The sequence below is a fragment of the Ostrea edulis genome, chromosome 2 (genome assembly GCF_947568905.1).
Source record: "Ostrea edulis chromosome 2, xbOstEdul1.1, whole genome shotgun sequence".
Classification (NCBI taxonomy): Eukaryota; Metazoa; Mollusca; class Bivalvia; order Ostreida; family Ostreidae; genus Ostrea; species Ostrea edulis.
Genome location: NC_079165.1, coordinates 5,380,064 through 5,399,685, shown reverse-complemented (window position 1 = coordinate 5,399,685; position 19,622 = coordinate 5,380,064). Strand labels below are relative to the sequence as shown.

The following is a 19,622-nucleotide window of genomic DNA, read 5'->3' as shown; positions in this document are numbered from 1 at the left end:
CACAATAATTCTCTATATTATCTATATACAAAATGTATCGGAATAATTTTCTATATTATCACTACACAAACTGTATCGGAATGTGGCAGGGTGATCTTTATATCTAATTGAATTTTCTACATTTTTCAATACTAAGCTCTGCTATATTAATTGAATGAAATCTATTCACAACATTCTATTGACCAGGTTGTTTGTAGGAATTCACTCACTCTAGCTAAAACCAGTTTAATAACTTTTTCTTCTATAAATAAGTTTCGCGGGCTTTTTCATCAGTGCGGGAAATTTGTTTTCGAGGGAGTAGACCTATACATGTAGCTGCCCGTTGTGCCACACCTTAAGGTATATATTTGAAATGTTTATTATTAACTGATTGATAATTATGTACGTTGAACTATTTTTTTATCAGTATATTTCTCTACTATGAAATGACCGTTTTTTGATCAAGGACTATAAATTTTGTTACTTTTTGAAGTAAAGTAATAAAGTCGATCATATACATTTCATTGGAATATTTTGACTTCTTTAAAGGGAAATACGAATATGAATTTATGTAATTGTATATTTTGTTGCATATGTAATGTGGTGTGTGATTTGTTAATTTCAGATCTGCCATTGCCTTTAGTTCCTAATAAATTTAATAAAACCTACGTCGCTTGGTTATAGGAAGAATTCTTTATATTATCTCTACACAAAATGTATCAGAAGAATTCTCTATATTATCTCTACACAAAATGTATCGGAAGAATTCTCTATCATCTCTACACAAAATATCAGAATAATTCACTATATTATCACTACACAAAATGTATCAGAACAATTTTCTATATTATCTCTACACAAAATGTATCAGAATAATTCTCTATATTATCTCTATAGAAAATGTATCAAAATAATTCTCTATATTATCACTATATTAAATGTATCGAAAGAATTTTGTATATTATCTCTCTACAAAATGTATCAGAATAATTCTCTATATTATCTCTACACAAACTGTATCAGAAGAATTCTCTATATTATCTCTACACAAAATGTATCAGAAGAATTCTCTATATTATCTCTTTACAAAATGTATCAGGAGAATTCTCTATATTATCTCTACACAAAATGTATCAGAAGAATTCTCTATATTATCTCTTTACAAAACGTATCAGAATAATTCTCTATATTATCACCAAATAAAATGTATCAAAAGAATTTTCTATATTATCTCTCTACAAAATGTATCAGAATAATTCTCTATATTATCTCTACACAAACTGTATCAGAAGAATTCTCTATATTATCTCTACACAAATTGTATCGGAAGACTTTTCTATATTATTTCTACACAAAATCTATCGGAAAAATTCTCTATATTATCTCTACACAAAATATATCAGAAGAACACTCTATAGCTTATCTTGTTTTCCTACAGGTGAGAAGACTTGGATGAATTGACATCACAGAGAAGGAAGAACGGAAGCCATTGTTATATGGTGGTACAATGTATCAGCTGTTCTATCACTTCATGCATATCGAGATTTCAGAAATGATACCCCAGAATTCATAGCTTAAGCAATGTTTTCTTTGGCATTCAATTTTATTACCGATAACCCTATGTTACTGTAAATTCATTCGTTTTCCTCCAAAGATGTACAAATGTTAAATTCTTCATTGCTTTTTTAGCTCACCTGAGACGATGGTGAGTTTTTCTGATCAAAATGTGACCGTTGTCCATCGTCGTTGTTGGCGTTCTCCTCATCGTAAACTTTCCTCATTTTCATATTTTTTTCCAGAACCACTGGACAAATTTTAACCAAACTTGGCACAGAGCACCTTTGGGTGAAGGGGATTCAAATTTTTAAAATGAAGGGCCGTGTCCCTTCAAAAATGCAAAAATATGATGGGGTAATTTTAAAATATTTTCAAGAACCACTGGGCTTGAAGAAATAAAATTCATATGAAAGCCTATTGACATATTAAAAATTTTTAAATGTGTGCCTCCCCCCACCCTCCCCAGGGATAGCATGGTGCACAAAACGGGATAAAAAAATACATGCAAATATATAGGGAATTTTTTTAATGTCTTCTGAAGAGGCACTGGCCAGAAAAGTACAGATTTACATCAAAGGTTTCTAATATAGTGCAGATTAAAATCTGTTAAAATCATAGCCCCGAGGGGTTGGATGGGGGGGGGGGGGGGGGAGTAAAAGTTTCACATACAAATATAATCCGGATATTTTTGAAGATCTTCTGAAAAACCACCATACCAGATATGTTTATGTTTGCATAAGGGGTTATGTAATATTTATTTTTTATAGCATGTACAAAGACTTAGTGATAGGTATTTTATTTATTCTTTTAATAACAAAATCTGTGCCAACTTTATAAATGAAATTAGTAATACCAATAGTAGCTGTTTATAATCTGTTATGCGTTATCATCCCTGTATTTATTTTACTTTTTATGTGTTATCATCCCTGTATTTATTTTACCTTTTGCTAGATATAACTGTATTTATATATTTTTATAGCATATACAAAGACTTAGTGATAGGTATTTTATTTATTCTTAAAAAAAATTTGGTGCCAACTTTATAAATGAATTAATAATACTAATAGTAGCTGTTTATAATCTGTTATGCGTTATCATCCCTGTATTTATGATACTTTTTATGTGTTATCATCCCTGTATTTATGATACTTTAATATGTCTTATTATTCCTGTATTTATTATAATTTTTGCTAGGTATAACTGTTGTTAGTATAACGTTTGTGTAACTTTATTTTTTAAATTTTTACAAGGTATAACTTTTTTGTAACTTTTTCTATAACTTTTCTTGGGTTTAACTTTTTTGTAACTTTGTTCCTGCAGTTTATATGAGTGTAACTTTTTGATAACTTTTTTGTAACTTTTGTCGGGTATAACTTAAGTATAACTTTTTGATAACTTTTGTCAGGTATAACTTTTTTGTAACTTTGTTCCAGCAGTTTATATGAATGTAACTTTTTGATAACTTTTTTGTAACTTTTGTCGGGTATAACTTAAGTATAACTTTTTGATAACTTTTGTCAGGTATAACTTTTTTGTAACTTTGTTCCAGCTGTTAATATGATTATAATTTAAGTATAACTTTTTTGTAACTTTTATAAAGTATAACTTTTTTGAATTATAACTTTTTGATAACTTTTATGCACTTGTTGTATTCATGTTGAAATAAAAGATGATAACTTATACATGAGTATAACTTTTTTGTACCCGAGTTATAAGTAAAGTATAACTTTATTTGAAGAAGTGGTTCCAAACTCCGATAACTTAGTTATAACTTTTTTGTAACTTTTTTTAGTTACAAAGTTATAACTTAGTTATAGTTTTTTTCGGTCTGGGCTTTCCTCATTTTCATATTTTTTTCCAGAACCACTGGACAAATTTTAACCAAACTTGGCACAGAGCACCTTTGGGTGAAGGGGATTCAAATTTTTAAAATGAAGGGCCGTGTCCCTTCAAAAATGCAAAAATATGATGGGGTAATTTTAAAATATTTTCAAGAACCACTGGGCTTGAAGAAATAAAATTCATATGAAAGCCTATTGACATATTAAAAATTTTTAAATGTGTGCCTCCCCCCACCCTCCCCAGGGATAGCATGGTGCACAAAACGGGATAAAAAAATACATGCAAATATATAGGGAATTTTTTTAATGTCTTCTGAAGAGGCACTGGCCAGAAAAGTACAGATTTACATCAAAGGTTTCTAATATAGTGCAGATTAAAATCTGTTAAAATCATAGCCCCGAGGGGTTGGATGGGGGGGGGGGGGGGGGGAGTAAAAGTTTCACATACAAATATAATCCGGATATTTTTGAAGATCTTCTGAAAAACCACCATACCAGATATGTTTATGTTTGCATGAAAGTTTCCTGACATAGTGCAGATTGAGGTTTGTTAAAATCATGGCCCCAGGGGGTAGGGTGGGGCCACAATATGGGAACAGCAATTTACATGGGGAAAAAATGGGCAAATCTTCTCAAGAACCACTGAGCAAAAAAAGTTTCCAAAACATTTCTTTTAGTGATGTAACCAGTGAAAATAGACTTTTCTTCTATTCTTCTAGCTGCCACCCCCCCCCCCCCCCCCCCCCTTCCACTGCAGGGGATCAAAGTTTTGCATACAAATATACACTGGACCAGAAAAGTTTACATTTACATGTAAGCTTTCTGACATAGCACTGATTCAAAATCTCTATGGGGCTGGGATGGGTTTAGGTAGGAGCCATAATAGGGATTAAAGTTTTACATTAGAATATGTAGGGGAAATCATTCTGAGAATTTCACTTTTTAAATGGCATAAATAGTAGGTTTATGTCTTTTTGATGCGGCATAAACCTATAGCATTTGGCATACACCTGACCAAAACTCCTTGCAGGGAATGCACCACATTTCCCTCGGGGCCCCTCAAAATTCAACCATACTCGTCTGTTCAGCCATTGTGGTTTGAATTCACGTTTTCTTTTTTTTCTTTTTCATATAGCTTGCGTTTTTCTTGTTCTGATTTTTTTGTTTGTTTGACACCATTTGGTTTAATACCTGGCTTTGTGCCATCAAAATATTTTAACTGCAGAACCATTTACACATCATTTGTTGACCTTCACCTCAATTTATATTTGCTAAGTCAGACGTATATTATTTTCTTTTAACATTCTTGCAGTATTTGAATATTTGCGAAATAAAGAAAAAAGGACAACTCTTGTTATATTGTTAGGGAAAATTTCAATTTAAAAATCGATCCCAATAAAATTCATCAATGCAGATAAAAAAAAAAAAAACATCAACATTTAAAGACATTCGAATCATACGCTGAACATTTTGTCTAGAACACGTCATAATCTTCAAACCACTTACACACTTAAGTCGTATATTTTAAAATTAATGGGAGCACAATCCAGGTCCCAAAATAGATTATCACACACGTACTATAATTATTTCTTTGTTTCTTGGAATTTGGCATAGACAATTCGGGATATCTTATTTGCACATGACATGGTACAACCTCATTTGGCATAGCCGCGGTCTATCGGTTAAATTCTGAGACTGGAAAATCTTTAAATATGGGTTAAAGTGACTCGGGTGAGCAATGTGGCTCATGGGCCTCTTGTTTTAAATATCCTACAGTTGCCATATCACTGCATAGATGAATTCAATACTTTAGTTTTTCCACAGGTGATAGCAGTTAGATTTATCAGCATCACAAGATAACAGCTAGATATACCAACATCACAAGGAGAGAAGAATGGAAAACATGTGGTGGTAACAATAGTAACATTGATAGATAGGAACTGATATTGTTTAGTATAGGTTTATCCTCAAATCAAACTAAAAGCCCAGCTGAAGTTTATGTTTTTAATCAAGAGTTTTAGGTCATCTGAGTCTTTCAGGTGATCTAATACCATTGGTCATCGTCCGTCGTCGTGTGTTGTCCGTTACCAAATTTACATTTTAACTTCTTCTTGAAAACTACACTGCTAATTGTTACCATTTTTGGTGTGGAACATCTTTAGGATCAAAGGAAAATAAATAATTGACTGTAAAATCTATGACCTTGCCACTACCAGGGCCTCATGGATGGGGCCAAATAGTCTTTATGAGACTATATATGAAAAATCATCTTCTCTACTCCCACAGATGTGGGGTAAAAACTAAATGCATAATTATGATATCCATAAAGCCTGAAATGTGTGGACAAAACCATTGCAGTTGATGAAATCTTCAAAAATCTTCCTGTTCACTTCTCGAAACGAAAGAGTCAAACTATTTAGCATGATTATGATGTATACATGTTATAGGCAATATCAGTCCTTTACCATAACTGTGAGTTGATAACCCTTGGGATCTGGAAATCGTCTATCAAAATACCTTAGTGTTCTTTACTTTTGGACAGAAACCGTCAAATGGTTGATATAATTTAAAACTTGTGTAATGCAATAACACTGACTGAAAAATAAAACTTGTTGAAAACGCATTTTTTTTAAAATGATCCTTACTCCTGAACTTCAATAGGGCAAACTGCTTGCATAATAACTTATAGTTATATCAATATTTCTATACCTATAGCAAGCAACTATCCCTAATCACCGTTAACGAACTGTTAGCTATACATATGTAATTACTCATAACGAGCAACTAGTTATAATTAACTAAAGAAAACAACTAGCCATTGTAATTACCTAAAACAAACAACTCGCCGTCATTACCTATAGCGAGCAACTAGCCATCATTACCTATAACGAACAACTAGCCATCATTACCTATAGCGAACAACTAGCCATTATTACCTATAACGAACAACTAGCCATCATTACCTATAGCGAGTAACTAGCCATCTTTACCTATAGCGAGCAACTAGCCATCATTACCTATAACGAGCAACTAGCCATTATAATTACCTATAACAAGCGACAAGCCACAATTACATATAGCAAGCAACTCGCCATCATTACTTAGAGGAAGCAACTAGCCATAATTACCTATAGCAAGCAACTAGCCATCTTTACCTATAGCGAGCAATAAACCGTTAATTACCAATAGTGAGTAACAAGACATAATTACATATAGCGAGCAAATAGCCATCATTACCTATAGTAAGCAATCAGCTATCAATACCTTTAGCGAGCAATTTGCAATCATGACTTACGGCAAGCAATTAGCCATAATTACCCCTAACAAGTAACTATCCACCATTAATAAACCATAATTATATATAGCGAGCAATTACACATCATTACCTAAAGTGAGCAAATAGTCATAATTACATATAACATGCAGCTAGCCATTATAGTTACCTATAGCGAGCAACTAGCCATAACTACTAATAGTGCGCAACTAGCTTTGATTACCTATAAAGAGCAATTAGCCATCATTACTTACAGAATTCTTAGAAATATTCTCCTCTACACCCGAGCAAATAGAAAACATATCGAAGTTGTTAGTGTATAGCACCTGTAAACAAAGTTATATAAAAATTGCATGTCTGTCTGTCTACATGTCCATCTTTTGTCCTTCCCTATTAATCTGCATCAGGGAGACAACTTGTAATAATAACATTTAATGATCAGTCAACATATTTGAAATCCTTCTGTTCCTCAAGATTGAAAATTGCAATCATTGAACCATCAATGTACAACACTTGCAACAGACATTTAAGGATTTCGTGTGCGATACTCAGGTGACCGTTTCTGTCCAGCGGTCAGTAACCTGAAGGTTGAACTTTGATGGATTGATATATCAGTAGTTAAAGTTGATTCTAAGAAACTGTTTCAATAAGATGAATGATAATTTATCGCCACGTTGATATTGTGATTTCTTGATTTTTGACAGGTTCATACTGGACTTTCATGAGGTCTTGCAGAACTGAGAAAAGGAAGTCGATGTCAAAGTGGTAATGTTCCTATCACACATAAAGTGGTAATGTTCCTATCACACATGAAGTGGTAATGTTCCTATCACACATAAAGTGGTAATGTTCCTATCACACATAAAGTGGTAATGTTCCTATCACACATAAAGTGGTAATGTTCCTATCACACATAAAGGGGTAATGTTCCTATCACATATAAAGGGGTAATGTTCATATCACACATAAAGTGGTAATGTTCCTATCACACATAAAGTGGTAATGTTCCTATCACACCTACATATAGTTTTATCCTTGGATTCTGGTCTGTCTGTCTGCAACTTTGATTTGATCTGATCCTCTGAATTTTACAAGATATAGATTTTATACTTGAAAAACTAAAGAGTCAAAGTGATTTAACTTATTAAGTTCACGGTCATTATTCAAAATCAGCGTCAAATTTGCGAATAGCATACATGGTTGTCTTAGTGCATTGTTGTTTCAGTTCCATTGCTCTAAGCTGACGAGTCACTTTAAGATATAATTTTCATTTTTGAAGTTACACGAAGGTATGAATTGCGATATTTCACATCAGCATACTTCATGAAGCATTATACAGTGTTTTATGAATGGTATATGCTGACGTGAAGTGTTGCAGTTCATACCCTCATGTATTTTCAAAAATGAAAGTTATTTTAGCTCATCTGAGCTGATTGCTCATTGATCTTTTCTGATCACGTTTTGTCTGGTATTTGTCTATCTGCGTGCTGCCTGTCCATCCAGCCCTAAAATTTTAATATTTTTTACTTCTTTGGAATCACTAAGCCATTTAAACTTGTTATAAAGCATCCTTGGAAGAAGGAAATTTACATTAAGGACCATGTCCATTTCAAAGGGGAGATAATTAACAAAAGGTAAAGATAGGTTAGGGTCATTTTAAAAATTTTCCTTTTAGAACCACTGGGCCATAAGAGTTTCAATTTGCATGAAATCTCCATGACATAGTGTAGATTCAAGTTTTTTCAAATCAAAGGGGATAAGAATAGGGCCACAATAGGGATCATAGTTTTATATAAGAATGTATAGGAAGGAAGAGAACACTCTTTAATAACCTTGTTTTCAAGATCCACTTGGCCAGAAAAGTAGAAATTTACATGAAGGCTTTATGAAATAAAGCAGATTTTATTTTGTGTAAACCATGGTCCCTGGTGGTAGGGTGTGGCCACACTAGGTGATCAAAGTTTTACATGCATATATATCGGGGACATCTTTTTATAAGTCTCCTTAAAAAGAACAGCGTCATGATTAGTCATACTGATACGCAAGTATCCTTAGGCATGTTAGGTAGTGCAGATTTTAGTACATATGTTCAAATTATGACCCCTGTGGATAGGTTGGGGCCAGGCGATGAGATCAAAGTTTGACAACAGAATTTATAGCAAAAAATCAAAGGAAGGGAAGGGAAACATCTTTAAAAATCTTCTTCTCAAGAACCATTTGGCCAAAAAAAATTGAAATTCACATGAAGGCTTCCTTGCATAAAGTAAAATTTGTTCAAATCAAGGCTGTTCAGGGTAAACTTGGGTCACAACAGGGAATCAGAGTTTTATATTGCGATATATACAGGATAAATCTTCAGAAATATTCTCAAGAACCAATAGGTTAGTCATGTTTAAAGGGGTATTGTGGGGCTACACTGGGTTAGTCATGTTTAAAGGGGTATTGTGGGGCTACACTGGGTTAGTCGTGTTTTAAGGGGTATTGTGTCGCTACACTGGATTAGTCATGTTTTAAGGGGTATTGTGGGATACACTGGATAAGTCATGTTTTAAGGGGTAATGTGGGGCTACACTGGGTTAGTCATGTTTTAAGGGGTATTGCGGGACTACATTGGATTAGTCATGTTTTAAGGGGTAGTGTGGGGCTACGCTGCATTAGTCATGTTTTGAGGGGTGTGGTTGGGCTACACTGGGTTACCCTTATTTTAAGGGGTATTGTGGGTCTACACTGGGTTACCCTTGATTTATAGGATTTTGTGAGGTACACTGTGTTAGTCATGTTTTAAGGGGTATTGCGGGACTACATTGGATTAGTCATGTTTTAAGGGGTATTGTGGGACTACACGGGGTTACCCATGTTTTAAGGGGTATTGTGGAGGTACACTGGGTTAGTCATGTATTAAGGGTTATTTTTGGGGCTACACGGGTATTCCCATGTTTTAAGGGATATTGTGGGGTTACACTGGATTAGCCAATTTTTAAGGGGTATTGTTGGGCTACACTGGGTTTGTCATGTCTTAAGGGGTATTGTGTTGGTACACTGGAATAGTCATGTTTTAAGGGGAATTGCGGGAATACAATGGGTTAGTCATGTTTTAAAGGGTATTGTGGGGCTACACTGGAATAATCATGTTTTATGAGAATTGTGGGAATACAATGGGTTAGTCATGTTTTAAAGGGTATTGTGGGGCTACACTGGGTTACCCTTGTTTTAAGGGGTATTGTGGGGGCTACACTGGGTTCGTTCTGTTTTAAGGGTATTGTGTTGCTTCACTGGATTAGTCATGTTTTAAGTAGTATTATGGGGGCACACTGGGTAAGTAATGTAATAAGGGGTGTTGTGGGGCTACACTGGGTTACCTTTGTTTTAAAGGATTCTGTGGGGCTACACTGGATTAGTCATGTTTTAAGGGGTATTTTGGGGGTAGAATGGATTAGTCATCTTTTAAGTGGTGTTGTGGGGCTACACTGGAATAGTCATGTTTTAAGGCGTATTGTGGGGCTACACTGGGTTAGTCATGTTTTAAAGGGTATTGTGGGGATACACTGGGTTAGTCATGTTTTAAGGGGTATTTTGGGGCTACACTGGATTAATAATGGTTTAAGGGGTATTGTGGGGCTGCACTGGGTTTGTCATGTTTTTAGGGTTATTGTGGGGTTACACTGGGTTAGCCAAGTTTTAAGGGATATTGTTGGGCTACACTGGGTTACCCTTGATTTAAAGGATTTTGTTGGGTGCACTGGGTTAGTCCTGTTTTAAGGGGTATTGCGGGACTACATTGGATTAGTCATGTTTTAAGGGGTATTGTGGGGCTACACTGGGTTTGACATGTTTTGAGGGGTATTGTTGGGCCACCCTTGGTTACCCTTGTTTTAAGTGGTATTGTGGGACTACAATGGGTTAGTCATGTTTTAAGGGGTATTGTGGGGTTACATTGGATTAATTGTGTATTAAGGGGTATTGTGGGGCTACACTGGTTTACCCTTGTTTTAAGGGGTATTGTGGGACTACAATGGGTTGGTCATGTTTTAAGGGGTATTGTGGGGTTAGACTGGGTTAGCCATGTTTTTAGAGGTGTTGTTGGGCTACAGTGGGTTAATTATGTTTTAAGGGGTATTGTGGGGCTACACTGGGTTAGTCATGATGTAAGCCTTATTTTGGGGCTACACTGAATTAGTCATGTTTGAGGGTACACGGGGTTTGTCATGTTTTAAGGGGTATTGTGGAGGTACATTGGGTTAACCAAGTTTTAAGGGATATTGTTGGGCTACACTGGGTTACCCTTGTTTTGAGGGATTTTTTGGGGTACACTGGGTTACTCATGTTTTAAGGGGTATTGCGGGACTACACTGGATTAGTCATGTTTTAAGAGGTATTGTGGGGCTACACTGGGTTAATCATGTTTTAAGGGGTATTGTGGGGCTACACTGGGTTAGTCATGATGTAAGCCTTATTTTGGGGCTACACTGAATTAGTCATGTTTGAGGGTACACGGGGTTTGTCATGTTTTAAGGGGTATTGTGGAGGTACATTGGGTTAACCAAGTTTTAAGGGATATTGTTGGGCTACACTGGGTTACCATTGTTTTGAGATATTTTTTGGGGTACACTGGGTTAGTAATGTTTTAAGGGGTATTGTGGGGCTACACTGGGTTAATCATGTTTTAAGGGGTAGTGTGGGGCTACACTGGGTTATTCGTGTTTTGAGGGGTATTGTTGGGCTACACTGGGTTACCCTTGTTTTAAGGGATTTTGTGGGGGTACACTGGATTAGTCATGTTTTAAGGGGTATTTTGGGGCTACACTGGGTTTGTCATGTTTTAAGGGGTATTGTGGGGTTACACTGGGTTAGCTAAGTTTTAAGGTATATTGTTGGGCTACACTGGGTTACCCTTGTTTTAAGGGATTTTTTGGGGTACACTGGGTTTGTCATTTTCGAAGGGGTATTGTGGGACTACGCTGTGTTAGTAATGTTTTATGGGGTATTGTGGGGCTACATTGGATTAATCATGTATTGAGGGGTATTGTGGGGCTACACTGGGTTATCCTTGCTTTAAGGGGTATTGTGGAGGTACACTGGGTTAGTCATGTTTAAGGGGTATTGTGGGACTACACTGGATTAGTCATGTTATAAGGGGTATTGTGGGGCTACACTGGGTTAGTCATGTTGTAAGGGGTATTGTGGGGTACAATGGATTAATATTGTTTTAAGGGGTATTGTGGGGCTACAATTAAGGATTGAAGTATTACGTGCAGATATAAAGGGAGAATATATAAAGTGTTATTCTCAAGAAAAACAGCTCCATGATTAGTCATATTGATTTTCAAGCATCCCAACGTAGTGAAAATACAGGTTGGTTGAAATCAGTCCCAGCCGCTCCCCCACCCCGAAGTATTGTGGGGCTACAATAGGGGATCAAAGTGTGACATAAGTGTTGATAGGGAAATATTTTTGAGAATATTCATCTCACCAACAGAAGGGTAATGATTAGTCATGTTGATATGCAATTATTTACACGCAGTTCAAATTCAAGTTTGTTCAATGGTAGGGTGGGACCACGATAGGAGATAAACGTTTTATATGAGAATATGCAGACACTTAATTTAAAGGAATTTTTTCAAGAGGAGCAGGGCCACATTAAATCCATCTAAATGCAAATGCTCCCAAGTTGTGTTGATTCAATGTTCCCATTTCCCTGTGTGGGGGGAGGGGGGCGGGCATTGTTTTTGTCCTGGATATAGGTTTCTGCATAATTCTAATTTAACTTTTGAATAGTGAGTTATAAGACCCTCATTTTTCATATTTCCATTCTTTGTGATAAGACCTTTTTATGGCAGAGTTTGTTTGTGACATTGACCTTAGAGATTGGTCTCCTTTTCAGAAAACTCAATGTTTCCGGACGTTTTTCAGAAAAAAAATCGTGCTTGTTTTCTATATACATGTAGATATCCTTTGGCGAGACCTTAGAGAAAAACTTATTGTTAAGAAAACCTAACCTACTCAATATTTCCTAATATCAGTTAAGATAGAGCTTTCTTATTCTCTACATACTTGTAGATATCGTATGGAAAGACGTTTCATTTCAAAGAATGATATCTGACTTTGTGACCTTGACTTTCTCCACAATAACAAGGTCATATTATCACATTATTTTTGTATTGGTATGGAGGCATCCCCATGTTGTGTGAATTCAAGTTGGTTTTGTCTTGACCCTTTGGGGCTAAGTTTGGGTCGACTATATGATAAAAAAGGCTTAGAAAAAACCCATAACCGCTTAACAACAGCAGGGTCAGGGTGACTCAGGTGAGCGATGTGTGTCATGGTGCCTCTTGTTTATGCAGAAAAGGGGGTCAATTAGAATTATTCAGTAAATTATGTAGATCTATTTAAATGTATTAATTACATGATGGGAATGTTTATATCCAAAATGATGTAACTCTTGGAATATGTATTATGTAAAAAAGAATGTAAATTCAATGATTGCTACTTTCCAGTTTCTCTAGCTTTATACTGTGTGTTTGATTTCAGATTGTATTCCTAAAGACCCAGACCCTCCACATCATGGACACACTAGGACTCAGCACTCAGCTAAAAGTACGACAATGTTCTCAATGTCAGAGGGACACTGAATTTTACTGTAACACATGTAAACGTGATCTGTGTTTACAGTGTAAAAAGAAACATGTTACAGAAAATAACACCAAATATCACAATGTAGTGTTCTATATAACTCGTCATACCGAGAGGAGTTTTACCACACAGTGTAAACTACGACAGTGTTCTCAATGTCAGGGGGACACTGAGTTCTACTGTAACACATGTAAACGTGATCTGTGTTTACAGTGTAAAGAGAAACATGTCATTGATCTAGATACCATATACCATGATGTTGTGATTTACCGTGAGAAGTTTAATTGTTTCCCTTTACGAAAGACTTGTGTCAGACATCCAAAGAGAAAATACAGAATGTTCTGTGATCAGTGTAACTATTCCGTGTGTAAGCGCTGTACAGACCACAGAACACACGCGCTGGTGGATCTTAGAACAGCCTATCAAACAAAGCGACAACAACACAGAGAAATCATTGACAACATCAGAAGTGAGACTCTCTATAACTGTCGTGTTCTCCTGGCAGGAATCCAAACTGATATCCAAACTTGTCCCCCACAAATCTGTCACCGTCAATCACAGATGTCAACAAAAGCCCAGAGACTGAAGGATCGGATTGACACTGTGGTATGTGATGTTAAAACAAGATACCGAGGTTTATTGATTGATAGAATACAACAACAGAAGAGAAAAATGAACAGACAACTTGTTCACCTACAGAACTATGAAGACAGATATGAACAATCAGCAAACAGAGCGGTCCAATTCCTCTTGTTTATAAAGACCAGTCGTGTCCCCCAGATAAAGAACAGTCCTAGTCAGTTATTGAGTGTCATCACAGAAATCCAAATGACAGCAGGAAAACGACAAGTAGGAATAGACGAGTGTGTGAAACTGATGTCCACACCTGTATTACACACGTCTGTCTGTGTGACAGGTGTTAGTCGTGTGAGACACATATCTCGTGTGATGTCAGACCGGGTCTGGGTCTCTGATGATAACAATCTCATCTTGACAGACACAACAGGAGACACTATACACCGTGTGACAGATATAACACCATGGTATGGAGGAGGAGTACACACAGTGAACAGTTCTGGTGAACTGATTTATATAGACAGTAAACGTAACATCAACAAACTGTGTACAGACAATAAAACAGTCACCAGACTGATACAGAGTACATCACCATGGTTACCACGGTGTGTGTACTGCTCCCCGTCCACTGGAGATCTGATGGTGGCGATGCGTAACACTGATACAAAGACAGGCAAGGTAACCCGGTACAACAGTAGTGGTCAACACATCCTGACCATACAACACGACAACACAGGTCACACTCTGTATAGTGCTCCTCTCTGTATCACAGAGAACAATAACGGTGATATCATTGTGTCTGACTGGATTAATTCTAACCGTGGTGTTGTAGTGGTGACAGAGCGCGGGGGCAGACATCGATTCTCCTACACAGGACCTCCATCAGGATCATCACTAGAACCACGTGGAATCTGTACAGACGCGCTGTCACACATCCTGGTGTGTGATTATAACACCGACACAGTACAGATGATTGACAAGGACGGTCACTTCCTGTCTCTGTTACTGACACAACACGGGATAAACAGACCATACAGCCTGAACTATGATGATAAAACTCACCTTCTCTGGGTCGGATCATTGTACACCAACACAGTGTCTGTATATAGATATCTACAGAGGAGGTACTCTCTGACTGGTAAGTACTAGTAGTACTGTAGTTTATTGTACTATATCAGTCAATATAAAAACACATGTTAATTACAGTGTGGGATGTGATTAGATGCATTGTTTAGTTTTAATTACAGTGTGGGTTATAATTAGAGGTAGTGTTCAGTTTTAATTACAGTGTGGGTTATAATTAGAGGTAGTGTTTAGTTTTAATTACAGTGTGGGTTATAATTAGAGGTAGTGTTTAGTTTTAATTACAGTGTGGGTTATAATTAGAAGTAGTGTTTAGTTTTAATTACAGTGTGGGTTATAATTAGAGGAAGTGTTTAGTTTTAATTACAGTGTGGGTTATAATTAGAGGTAGTGTTTAGTTTTAATTACAGTGTGGGTTATAATTAGAGGTAGTGTTTAGTTTTAATTACAGTGTGGGTTATAATTAGATGCATTGTTTAGTTTTAATTACAGTGTGGGTTATAATTAGAGGTAGTGTTTAGTTTTAATTACAGTGTGGGTTATAATTAGAGGTAGTGTTTAGTTTTAATTACAGTGTGGGTTATAATTAGAGGTAGTGTTTAGTTTTAATTACAGTGTGGGTTATAATTAGAAGTAGTGTTTAGTTTTAATTACAGTGTGGGTTATAATTAGAGGAAGTGTTTAGTTTTAATTACAGTGTGGGTTATAATTAGAGGTAGTGTTTAGTTTTAATTACAGTGTGGGTTATAATTAGAGGTAGTGTTTATTTTTAATTACAGTGTGGGTTATAATTAGAGGAAGTGTTTAGTTTTAATTACAGTGTGGGCTATAATTAGAGGTAGTGTTTAGTTTTAATTACAGTGTGGGTTATAATTAGATGCATTGTTTAGTTTTAATTACAGTGTGGGTTATAATTAGAGGTAGTGTTTAGTTTTAATTACAGTGTGGGTTATAATTAGAGGTAGTGTTTAGTTTTAATTACAGTGTGGGTTATAATTAGAAGTAGTGTTTAGTTTTAATTACAGTGTGGGTTATAATTAGAGGAAGTGTTTAGTTTTAATTACAGTGTGGGTTATAATTAGAGGTAGTGTTTAGTTTTAATTACAGTGTGGGTTATAATTAGAGGTAGTGTTTAGTTTTAATTACAGTGTGGTTTATAAATAGATTCAGTGTTTAGTTGTAATTACAGCGTATGTTATAATTAGAGGTAGTGTTTACTTTTAATTACAGTGTGGGTTATAAATAGAGGTAGTGTTTAGTTTTAATTACAGTGTATGTTATAATTAGAGGTAGTGTTTAGTTTTAATTACAGTGTGGGTTATAAATAGAGGTAGTGTTTAGTTTTAATTACAGTGTGGGTTATAAATAGAGGTAGTGTTTAATTTTAATTTAGTGTGGGTTATAATTAAAGGTAGTGTTTAATTTTAATTACAGTGTGGGTTATAATTAAAGGTAGTGTTTAGTTTTAATTACAGTGTGAGTTATAATTAGAGGTAGTGTCTAGTTTTAATTACAGTGTGGGTTATAAATAGAGGTAATGTTTAGTTTTAATTACAGTGTGGGTTATAATTAGAGACAGTGTTTAGTTTGAATTACAGTCTGGGTCATAATTAGGGGTAGTGTTTAGTTTTAATTACAGTCTGGGTTATAATTAGAGGTAGTGTTTAGTTTTAATTACTGTGTGGGTTATAATTAGAGGTAGTGTTTAGTTTTAATTACAGTTTGTGTTATAATTAGAGATAGTGTTTAGTTTTAATTACAGTGTGGGCTGTAATTAGACATAATGATTAATATTAATTACAGTGTGGGTTATAAATTTATAGAGGTAGTGTTTAGTTTTAATTACAGATTGTGTTATAATTAGAGGTAATGTTTAGTGTTAATTACAATGTGTGCTGTAATTAGAGGTAATGTTTAATTTTCATTAATGTGTTATAATTAGAAGTAGTGTTTAGTTTTAATTACAGTGTGGGCTATAATTAGAGGTAGTGTATAGTGTTAATTACAGTGTGGGGTATAATTAGAAGTAGTGATTAGTTTTAATTACAGTGCAGGATATAAATAGTGGTAATTAATGTTCAGTTTTAATTACAATGTGTTATAATTGTAGGTTGTGCTTAGTTTTAATTAGAGGGTGGGTTATAATTAGATTTAGTGTTTAGTTTTATTTACAGTGTGGGTTACAATCAGAGTTACTTTTAATCATGCTCCCAGAAAATTCCAGGATCATTGTTTAGAATTCTTTGTTTTCTTCAGCTAAATTTATGAATTTAAGAATGATAAAAATCATTATTTTTCACAGCTGCCAAGAATGTAAATATCAGTGATATCAACACAGCTCTGGCTTGTGACATGTTGTATATTTCTGTAAAATGTGTATTTCTATAAAATGTTGTGTATTTCTGTAGAATGGCGTTAATTTCTGCAGCAGGTGTGGACAAAATCTACATTGTGTACTGTTTGACATTTAACATGTACATTACACCCAGTCTCTGTGTTGAATAGGTCTCATGATTTTAGGGGTTCTATAGCTTACAGATCTGATTAATGAGTAAATTCACAGATTTTGATGAATGCCCCCCCACCCCTCCTTCCAAAAACACTGTGATTGTTGTTAAATACTAATGTTAGAGTGTTCCTACTGGTTATTTCAAAATGAAAGTGTTCATGTGACTTTAAATGTAGATTTATCAAAGATTTGTACCACTTGCATTAGAAATTGTGTAATCAAGTATGGTACTTGAAACAAGATTTCTTATTGATCTCTTGATTTTGCCCCTTATATATATATATATATATATATATATATATATATATACACACACACACACCCAAGGTTCAAAATTATTTCTGCAGCAGTGCTAATTTTCACTATATGATTCATTGAATAATACAATTTTTAGCGGGTGCACAGTATTATCGGTATACTGGTGTACCAGTATTTTTCTGGAGTCGGTATATACTGTGGTACAGGAGTCAAACTATCCCTATATATTCAAATCTGATAGCTATAAACAAAAATTTAAAATTGAATTAAAATAAAAATATATATATATATAACAAAAAATTATTAAAGAATTTGTGTACGCAGTGACTCACTTTATTAGGTCATCTGAGTTAAGTCAGGTGACTTTTTGCAAATATGATTGTCGTCCGCCGTCATGGGTCGTCCGTCATTCGTTAACGATTGAACATTTTTAACTTCTTGATAACTACCAGTCCAATTCTTTTTTAAATTTGGTATGAACCAGCTTTGGGACAAGGGGGACATAAGTTGTAAATCTTAGGACTCCAGCATCCCTGGGGTTTTTGGGTAGGGCAAAAACTTTACAAAAAACTAAATGCATGGAAATGTAGAGCAGGAAGGCTTCAATCAAAGTTGTAAATTTCATGATTCCCAGGGTAGGCCAGCGGTTCTGACTGCAGGATGGGGCCAAACTTACTATGTAGAGTTTATGTGCAAAACACTTAAATAACATCTTCTTTAGTGCTATTGATACTAAATTAAAACTAATTGGATATCTAGAAAGAACAAGTAGTCCTTTACTATTATTGTAAATTTGATGATCCAGGGGTAGGGGTTTTAGTATCAGGGTGGGGCCAATATTGTCAGGTATTAAATGTGTGAACAATAGACATTTTTAACTTCTTCTTGATAACTATAATTCCAATTTTTTCCCCTCAAAATTTGGTATGAAGCATCTTTGAAAAAAGGGAGACATAAATTGTAAATTTCAGGATTTCTGGACTCCTGGGGCCTTGGGGGCAGGACAAAAACTGCCCAAAATTGACCCATTTTCAAAATCTTTTTCTAGAACGGCACATGTTTAAGTAAAACTAAATGCACTAAGATGTAAAGCAGGAAGGCATCTGACATGTTCCATGAAAAATGCTTGTATTGACTCCCATTGGGAATGTCTATTCAAATTGCCAAACTTTGGTAATTTTTTTGTGGTAACTAAAAATATTAACACTCAGGATCAAGAAAATATGAAAAATAAAATTATAAAAGTATTCTTTCACTTTTAATTTCATTTTTTTTAAAAACGGTTGCTAACATCACATTTTTATGACGGAACACTTGACGGAAAATGACATTAGCAATTAATAAATCTTCTGTTTACTAAACAAGTTATGAAATTATTTAACTACATGGCTCTCTTAATGAAAGGTTTAAATGTAATCTATATACATTACATCGAGACCAATGTTTGTTGTGCTTTAATAATGACCCAGAATCTTTTATTTTCTGTCAATACTAATGTCAGTTCTTGACGGAACTTTTTTTATGCTAATGTTATTGTTTGACGGAACAAAACCTTGCGGAACCTTTTCGCAGTGATGTAAATCATGATAGACTATAAATAGTTTCCCATGATGAGTTTTTATTGCAATAAAATAGTCTTTGAATTCATAAACCGGTAGTTTGACGTACGATTTAGTACAAATAGAACGATTTCTTATGCTAACGTCACATGTTGCTAACGTCAGCAATTTTGACAGAAAGTATATCGCTTGAAGTTTTACATAAGTCTAGATACCTCATTCACTCAACCTGCCATGCAATTGGAAAATCCCATTACAACGCCCCTTACAGGGAGAGTTGTAATAATAACATAGAACCACAACTCTTACAATGGTTTGGTAAAGAAGTGTGCTAATGTCACATTGTGCCGAGTAGA

General features: G+C 35.0%; 1 protein-coding gene across 18 annotated transcripts in view; it reads left to right on the top strand.

The window, feature by feature from the left end:
* The window catches only part of LOC125666273 (uncharacterized), a 45,339-nt gene that overhangs the window by 15,179 nt on the left and 10,538 nt on the right, over window positions 1-19,622 (top strand). For 3 of the 18 annotated variants that reach the window (XM_056157399.1, XM_056157409.1, XM_056157410.1), the window contains exons 2-5: window positions 1,418-1,478; window positions 5,202-5,288; window positions 7,356-7,416; window positions 13,180-14,995. In XM_056157399.1, coding sequence (XP_056013374.1) covers window positions 13,213-14,995 — 1,783 coding nt within the window. In that variant the 5' untranslated portion in view covers window positions 1,418-1,478; window positions 5,202-5,288; window positions 7,356-7,416; window positions 13,180-13,212. Of the gene's footprint in view, window positions 1-1,417; window positions 5,289-7,355; window positions 7,443-13,179; window positions 14,996-19,622 lie in introns of all 18 variants that reach the window. The other 15 variants (XM_056157402.1, XM_056157406.1, XM_056157408.1 and 12 more) reach the window with 10 other exon arrangements.